This window comes from Botryllus schlosseri, chromosome 11 (assembly GCF_051294905.1).
Source record: "Botryllus schlosseri isolate E-star chromosome 11, Bs_hap1, whole genome shotgun sequence".
NCBI classification, from domain to species: domain Eukaryota; kingdom Metazoa; phylum Chordata; class Ascidiacea; order Stolidobranchia; family Styelidae; genus Botryllus; species Botryllus schlosseri.
The window spans coordinates 10,886,207-10,895,431 of NC_137246.1; the positions used below are offsets into that span (position 1 = coordinate 10,886,207).

General features: G+C 39.3%; 1 protein-coding gene across 1 annotated transcript; it reads left to right on the forward strand.

Moving 5' to 3' along the window:
• The first annotated feature begins 5,665 nt into the window (after positions 1–5,665).
• On the forward strand, positions 5,666–6,967 carry LOC145450778 (uncharacterized). The gene is made up of 2 exons (XM_080329287.1): positions 5,666–5,841; positions 5,909–6,967. The coding sequence occupies exons 1-2, from the start codon at positions 5,733–5,735 to the stop codon at positions 6,607–6,609; spliced, it is 810 nt and encodes a 269-aa protein (XP_080185413.1). The 5' UTR covers positions 5,666–5,732; the 3' UTR covers positions 6,610–6,967.
• Positions 6,968–9,225: the final 2,258 nt, after the last annotated feature.

The following is a 9,225-nucleotide window of genomic DNA, read 5'->3' on the forward strand; positions in this document are numbered from 1 at the left end:
TATTTGACTGACGTTAGCAGCCACTGCAGGACTTATCAATTGTTAGGACTCAGGACCGTACTGCTATGGGCCTACTTGGAAGACATCTGCGCTCACAATTTCGACTCAGTTGTATTCCCAAGGCGTATTCGGTTGGACATTCCTCATGGCATTGTCAAATTGAATTTTATGATCATCCAATTGCTATGATCTACCATATTTGTTGGTTGCTATATTCGGCTCCATCATAACTTGATGATCGTTGTGTTCAATACGTGAGAAAGCAAATATACAGTTGAAGTTAATTAAAGCAAATGTTTCGTCTGGGAAGACATTCTCAACTTTTCTTTTTAATCCTGCATACGTTTGATCTTGGAACCAGTATCCGGGCAAAATTAAGTTCTCCCCTATACTTCGAAAATATTATGAGGAACAGCGTCTATGAAACTTGGAATTGCGGCCACCTGGACAGCCATTTTCATTTTCCTCGGGCTTGATTGAATGAGATTGCCAATATTTCAAATTTCCATGAGAACTATTTAAGACTTGTTCCAATTTACTTACGGTGTACGTATATATAAGTACAAGTGATTTGTGGTACAGAACTTCAGAATAACGCGAAACAATAACTTCATATTGTTAATTTATTCGCTAAGAGCTTTTCGACTAACTCTCATCAGTAGCGAACGTTAGTGATGGGGTGAATCAAATTCGAAATGTAAGAACTAGCGGTATAGATCATATCAATGGAACACGAGACACTATACAAAAACACCATCTGTAGGTGTCGGTCAACGCACTCCCGCAATTGTTCCATGTCAGAGAATCTGCAATAGGCTGCTGTTGGATTGATTTACGAAGACCATACGAATTTTCGTCTGTTAGGTCGAAGGTACTAGTCCAATGGTTCTCAACCGAGGGTCAGCGAAGCATTTTCAGAGGGTCCAAATTCGCAAAATGTTTGATAAACTAATTTGTATTTTTTATTAGAGAAATCACGAGGCAGTTTCGCTTTATAACTGCTAAAACTTCAAGATTCAAATAAACACAATGACCGTCAAAGATGACAAATTATACTGCGTAAACTCATTTTAATTGTCAAATTATCAATAGCCTAATGTTACAAACATATTACGGCTTTTTTATGTTTTGTTGGGGTTTTGGAAAAGATTTGTTTGCAAAAATCGATTTTCCGCTGTCACATATACAAATAAATGCTATTCCAGAGTAACATCAAGATGAGCTGCTAGGTAGCAATGACTAAGCTGGACGTTATGTGTTCATTAAAAACATGTTGCGCAATTTCGATGCCATATATGTTGCAATCATACCCAAAAGTGTCCTCGGAAGCGTTACGCGTTATTATATTCGCCACCCCCTATCTTTGCGGGAATGGATTTTCGGCACTCATATCAAATCGACCGCTCGGATTTTGAAGACTACATATTTCAAGAAGTGCAACTACAGAATTTGCTTTGAAATAATAAAAGTCTTCCTTCTTCCTACACAAATAGCATAATGTTATTTTCAAGAAAAATCTTTTTGATGCTATTTATCACTAGTATACATAGTCGATATTTGGACAAGACAGATGACGGTTGCACGATAATTGAGTGAATTTTTTTACTTAAACTGGGGGTGCACGGGGGTCCGAGACGGTCCATAGGGGGCTCGCGAATACAAAAGTTTGAGAACCGCTGTACTAGCCGCTTACTCAGTTGAAGTTTGATGATAAATAAATGAAGTATATATTGGATAAGTTATTCAAGCCAGTGTCTTGAAAATTGCTGCTAATTACTACTAATGACTAGAAGTATGCGACACTATTTATATAGCAACGTTGACTAATTTGGCCACCTCTGGATGCAGGCTACTTGTAGAAATTCAAGTTCAGATAGCACCAATGGCAGATTGAGCATGATGAGTAGTTCGGTTCTTTGGATTTGAAGACACCCTGTCTCTTGTAGTGTTCCAAAACAACCGTATATGAGGGGTGAGCATACATTTGGGTCACCTGCCACAGCGCATAATTTTCTTTCACATTATATGACCAATGTTATGTTTATAGTTGACAATATTTTATTATAGACCAGGGTGCTGTCACAAAAAGTATTGGCCGATTAAGTGTGCAGATCAGATGCAAAAAGATAAACTTGGAGTGATGAAATTCCAAGTGCAATGATGAAGGTAGGGACTAGGGAGGAACTAATTGACTATAGATAACTTACCTACGGATAGATGCGCAACACGTGATTCACGGTTGAGTGATGCGAGATTCGGCAGATTTGTTGTCGCTTCATGACATTAAACGGCAACGTAATTGCTAATCCCGTAGATGACGAACCGAGCGCTCAAATCAAGTAAAGTTCATCTTATTTGAAAGCTACAGTCGCGCTGATTCTGATAATATACATTAAAATCTGCTCAGGGCAATGGTACCCCCTCGAAATACCCCTCAAAGTCTGAAAAACGGCATTGTTTCGAACAACCGCAACCACACAAGGACCGTCGTTATGGTCATTGTGCTGCGCCATTGCGATTGTTTAGAACAATGCCGATTTTCAGACTTTGACGGCTATTTCGGGGTGGTTCCATTGCCTCAATGAAAATTTAATGTATATTATGAGAATCAGCGAGACTGTAGCTTTCAAATAAGACCAACTTTACTTAATTTGAGCGCTCGGGTCGTCATCCATGGGATTAGCAATTACGTTGCCGTTTCATGCTATGAAGCGACAACAAATCTGCCGACCCTCGCATTACTCGACCGTGAATCACGTGTTGCGCATCTATCCGTAGGTTAGTTATCTATAAATTGACCGACAACTAAAGAAAAATTGAATGTGTCCAACTCCACTGTCTATATATGCTGTTGGAATTCGAAAAAAGGTTGTGATTGAAAATAAATGGAGAACCACTGATTCAGAGTTGATAGAAAAATATTGCAGCGGCAAACTTTTTAGCCCATGTTTCATCATAGGCAATTTCAATGGCAATGTTTGATTTGTTTCTGTTATATTCCCTCCGTTCGGTCACTAACGAAATACATAATCTGATGCATTCACGAAATCGCGCAAAATGCGCAGCGAAAAATCCTGACGTGATAAAATAATTCTGAGCTCAGCATTGGATTCAGCGAGGGATATCTTAGGCAGACAAAGTAAGAGTGGTTTTGGGGGTTCTGAAGGGCACTAATTCCGAATATGACCTTAGTTTTTTCAAATATAGGCTCTTGTTTTAGAGATAACCCATGGGGCTATTTTGATCGAAATCTCCCATTTTCGCTGTAATGGCTAGATAGAAAATCGACTCAGTCGTACTATAAAGTTTAGAAATTCAATCTACTTGTTATTTTTACGCACAGAAAACTCTTTTAAATCAAAATAAAGCAACAGCATTATATTTAGGGGTATTAGATTTATCAAAGTTACAGGATTTCACGGATATCATGTACATAAATAAAGTGCAGTCATGTATATAAGTATTTAACTAGATACTAAAATAACCTGGCATTAATTCAATCAGTTTTACGTCAACCACCTATTGTAAATTTGAAATAAACAGCTGGAATATAGTATTATTCATCTATATTAAAGCACAATTGTTTTCTTTGTACGATTTTCGCCTGTAAGCAATTTAGTGCAGTTTCTCGAAAAGTTCCAGCAATGGTCTGCCATAATATGTTCATCTCATCTGCCCTAATATCTTTTTATTTGTTTTGATGTCTTGGTGGAACCTCTCCCCTTGCTAATCAACAAGATCATCAGGAAATATATCAAGATGACGGAAAAGGAAGTGAACTTTTATGCTCATGTTTGTTCCAAGTTTTACATATGCAGATACGAATTTTCGGACCAACAATTTGTAGTTGGGTGCTTTATGATCATCTAAAAAGTTTTATTTACTACATCTTAGGATAAATTCCATGCAGCGAACTCCTTCCTACTATGAAATTGGAATCCTTCATATCCGTACTCGAATCTGAAATCTATCAAAGATACCAGATTTAAGCTTATCGTTTGCTAGGGATACTATAGGTATACCCACTTTGTTGACTCAGCGGAAAATTATCCATTTACAAGTCAAAAGAAATGAGACGCATATGAGTATTGTAGTTAAGCTTTTCAAGGACAAATTCTTTAGATTTATTCTCCTCTTCATTCTTTATACAATGACCAATTGATGCATGAGAATATGTATTTCCGTTGTGCAAAAGTACAATTTTTAGGCTTGACAAACTGCTTTTTTGACAAACAAATATTTCGCACCAGGTCGTTTTAATATTAAAAGAATGACTGAGAACAACATGAGGGTTCTTCATAGTCAATTATCTATTTATGCGCAGTATAAAATTAGAAAAAAACTACGATTTTATTTCTATCAAGTGAAATATTCAAGGGTAAATACAGTAATTTTTCTAGGGGTATAAATATCTTCTGAACAATAGCCATTCTGGCAAAACTGATGTGATATTCGTAATCAGCAACCTCGAAAACCCCGGAAACGGCTCTCAGATGTTCTGCTCAAAACAAAATAAAATTCATTTTTTGACCAGTGTAATAGCTCCTATGCCTGCTTAGTAATTTAGAAAACAAAAGATACGTAATAACTTCATGACAAAGGGAAAATTTTATTAGTATCAAGAGTACAGCGTATATCAATATCACATTCTGCGACATATTCCCAGTTCCCACCATGTCCATAGCATAAACGACTTATTTAGGTGCACTTTGGGAAACCAGTATTTTGAACATTCGTTTGATATAGTATGGGAAATTTTATGACACCAAACTAGGCCGACCGCCGGTTGTGTCCTAATCGCATTAATAATAGCATTCTAATGCCGTAGTCACAAGTAAGAGATACCCGCTCGGTGATGCATCACTGATATTCTAATGGGCTCTGGAACGAATCAGTTTTATTGAATCTTATTTGACCTATATGTTCCTAGAAGGGGTTCGCATTTCCAAGTATTTGATCTTTTCTGATATTACCATATATACGCTTGCTGTTGCAATCGACGGGCCGTTTCATACGATCTTGCGTGACATCCACCTGGACCTGGTTATTCGAACATGCCCAAACTACAATACAATTTTATTAGAAGCTGTACATTTTAATGGTGTGTTTCAGTGACTTCCAATTAGTCACGGGTTGCGTGATTCCCTTTTGAGAGGTATCAATGATAGTCAGAATTCTAATACGTGACGACAGTGTATCCTATAACAAAGCCACGTGGTAAAGCTGTATCAAGACAACGTCATATTTACAACAAATGGGACAGGTGATTTATGCATAATAAAACCTGTCAGTTGATAAATAAATGAGTTGGAATTAACCACGGCGGCGGACATGAAAACTCCAAGACAATCAATCGATGGAAGTGTACTCCACACAATCAAACAGGTGACGTCACCAAAACGCCGATACAGCAATTGAATTGAGTTCCAAATCGAGGTTATCGACCGTTTCAGATTAGTAGAAGTGTACATCATTAAGTCGTGTGCTATATAAAAATGAAGGTAAACACGGCCCAATAAATCCAATATGTCTGCTGTGTGTACTTAAACTGCTTATAACAAGGTGATTCACGTTAAACGGAATCATTCGTGAGAACCGACGTGTAAGGCAAACTATAGTCATCAGTCCAAATGTCTCGGGGCCGATGCTAGCGAGCATAATGTTGGAATCAAGATAGAAATCTCCATCACCCATCAATACCGGGTTTATAGGCAGAAGATTGTAATTGTTATATGATTTCCATGTTTACAGAGTTTAATCAGCCAATTCTGTCGGTGTATAAAACAGTTAGCAAAGTTACAATGACTGAATTTGATTGTTCCGGCGGATGGAAGCATGAAGGTAAATCTTCAGTTCACGATATTTTCGCCATCTTTTTTGCCTCACTGTGAAATTGTAAATTCTACAGATGAGTATTCAAGTGGAGAAGATTTGAACGTTACATCCCTCATTACCTCCTCGATCGGTCCCTACAGAGGCAACAAGAGAAGAGCTCGTACTACGTTTTCCCCGCACCAATTACAGCAGTTGGAAAAGGTCTTCGCTGTCACCCACTACCCGGACGTAGGCACACGCGATCGGCTTGCCCGAAAAATCAAGCTTCCAGAGGCGCGCATCCAAATCTGGTTCCAAAACAGAAGGGCAAAGTGGCGTAAAAGCGAAAAACTGGGGAAATTTGGCGGTTTAGACGAACTCACGGACACGGAAGTAGTTCCAGCTCCAAAACCACAGCACGTCATCAAATCAGTCGATAGTGACGTCATAAAGCCAGAAGTAACGACGCGACACAAACAAACCAGTCTAGCGCTCGAAAAGAACTTTTACCCTAATGGCAGAATATCAGTTACTGATAACAGTGAAGTGATCCAGCCCACTTGCTCGTCGTTTAGCGGGAAAAGTTTAAATCGTAGTTTGGTACCCAACGGCCACATGATTTCACCATATCAAATTCCGTGCCCGAACCCAAATATTCTTGCGTTGATGGCATCCAATCCATATTACCAATACTGCAGTAATCTGTTGGCTAGTCAACTATACTATTCCGATGTGCTCTACAGCGAAGCGAAGCATTTTCGACCGAAAAACGTTCGCAAAAATGACGACGTATAATTTTCCGTAAGCAAGGCAGGACCTACCATGCCATAGGCCTACCTGTCGCTTTGCGTGAGGACTTGTGAATGACCTGCACAAGACAGGTCACGAATCAAATACCAAAGATGACGACATGCGCCGGCCATGTAGCTTACAAATCTTACAAAAGAAACAGTGACTTGTTTTTGGATTCAATGTAATCATATATACTGAAGAGAGACAGTCTGAATGTTTCATTATGAATCCCAGCAACCCATTTTCAATCACAGTTACCATTCTATTTTTAATCAAATTTTGAATTTTTGTTTGTTTTTCTCACGTATTATCGTTATATATATAAACAAGTCTTACGGCGTGAATACATAGATACAGAAAACTTTCGCAGTATCTAAGGATGTTATGGGGATTTCATTTAGCGCATAAGGCTGTATCAGCATATAACTCATAAACTGCATGATGCGAATTAGACAAGAGCAGCCCTTCAGTTCAAACTCGATGTCGTACAAGTGGTGGCTTGCAGCCACAACCACAGGTGTCGCTATTTACATGCAATTAAAAGTGATATACAATCTACTTCATTATGAATCGCAGATGAAGATATCCACTTATCCAGCTACAAAATCAATATAAACAAGCTATTCAGGACACAGAACCAAACCATACCAAACAAAGTATATTAGACATTGTTCTTTATTACTTTACTTTATACCGAGCGAGACAGTGTAATGGTTGTGCGTACGGCTTTTCGATGAGAGTCAGTCGAAATATTTTAATGAATAAATTAACAATATGTACATATTGTTTCGTATAATAAGCAATATGGAATATAAATTGGATTAACTCCGGATCCGACTTCGTGTAATCAAATCACGCAGGGAAGGGGTATTAAACATACGGCGCGCGGGCCGCATCTGGCACGCCAGACGATTTCATCCGGCCAATCGAAGCACTTCTGAGTAGGTAGAAAAATTCTTGTATTATCCAACACATTTCGAACAAATGTTGAGAACTTTAGTACGCGATGAAATAATGCCTGAATATCACGTATATGTCCAATTGTCCATTGTTCATTATTCATTATTCATTATTCCAATTGTCCATTATAACCATCCGACAGCGCTATTGTATTTTCACTCTTGTCGCCATTAGAAACAATTCGGTGGCATTGACACCCAATTACACAAAGGCAAAAAAGGGCACACTGAGTTCAGAATTTTATGGTAAATGGTCCAAAAAGTAGTTGGTTATTCACAGAAGCGAAAACGCCAATGCGAAACCCGTATCACAGGTTACATGTTGTGACCTTGCGAGGAAAACCCACCAATATAGACGTACGGCCTTCTAGGCTTTTATTCACTAAAAGTGTAGACTATGCTACAAAGAATATAAACGTTAAAGCAGAAGTAAATCAGGAAACACATGCTACTCTCAGAACGCCCTGCACCAGAATGATGAACTAACTGATAGACAAAACGCACGAAGTAATTAAACTATAATTACTAGCGGAAATGAAGATAAGGTAGACACCTAACGAGATATAACACCACAATCTCCCCGGCCTAAAACGATCGGCCCGCTGTACTGAAGTCATTTTGTACGGTCACCATACCAATCTGGCGCTCTTCTGATTCTTGATGACCTTCGGATCGGTGGCTCATCAACAGTTGTATCGGAATCGTTACGACCGATTGAGGTATCGTGGGAGTAGTTTTGAGTATCGACAGAAGAGTTTGAATGATGATCTAAGGAGTTTTGAGATAATAAACCATTCTGGTCGTTGTTGATTTCGGCAGGACGGAAGTCGACTGCAGGCTCGATGGAACGGAAATCAAGCCCATTATCGTTCTCTTCACGCGGGCACGGGGCTAGATCCTTTACTGATACAGTTGATTCAGTCCCGTTCCTGTGACGAGGATCACTCTTGTTGCGAACAAAGTTCCGTAGCGACACAGTACCACCGTTCAGTAACCAATCGGGTATCGACACACCCAGCATGGATCTGCGCTCAAAGTTGAAAAATCGGTCATGAGGACAACAGTTAGTAGACGTGCAGAGTAGAGACCTTATCGAATGTAAGGCATCGCGTAGGACTTGCTCCTAAAACTGTTCAGGCAACCTTTAAGTAGCTAAGCGGAGTTTAATTGCCTTCCATAGGGTTTGGTTCAGACGTTTGCACTGAGCATTATCCGTTGGATGATAGGGAGTTGATTTGCTGGTCGCAACACCTTTACGCGTCAAGAAATCCGTTACGTCTTTTGATAGGAATGAAGTACCCAGATCACTGTGGACGTATTCTGGGAGTCCAACAAGTGAAAACAATGAAGACAGGCAATTGATTATAGTTGCAGAGGTCATGTCACGACATGCATACGCGAATGGAAATCTACTATATTCATGGATTATAACGAGTATAAACCGTTTGGTCCGGAAACAGGACCTTTAAAATCAATGCTTATACGTTCCCAGGGTCTGGTGGCTTTGACGAGATGATTCACTTGGTTGGATTTGAAAAAACTCGGTTTACATTCGGCGCAAACCGAACAATTAGAACAGATCTTTTTGACGTCCTCCATGGAGAATGGCAGATTTTTTGCTCGAACAAAGTGGTGCAGTCGACGCACTCCGGGGTGACTC

What these genes read in the sequence shown, in the direction of transcription:
- LOC145450778 (XM_080329287.1), top strand. Translation starts at nt 5,733, where the DNA reads ATGATTTCCATGTTTACAGAGTTTAATCAGCCAATTCTGTCGGTGTAT. An exon ending in CGGCGGATGGAAGCATGAAG is followed by an intron (nt 5,842 to 5,908) that starts GTAAATCTTCAG and finishes TAAATTCTACAG; the next exon opens with ATGAGTATTCAAGTGGAGAA.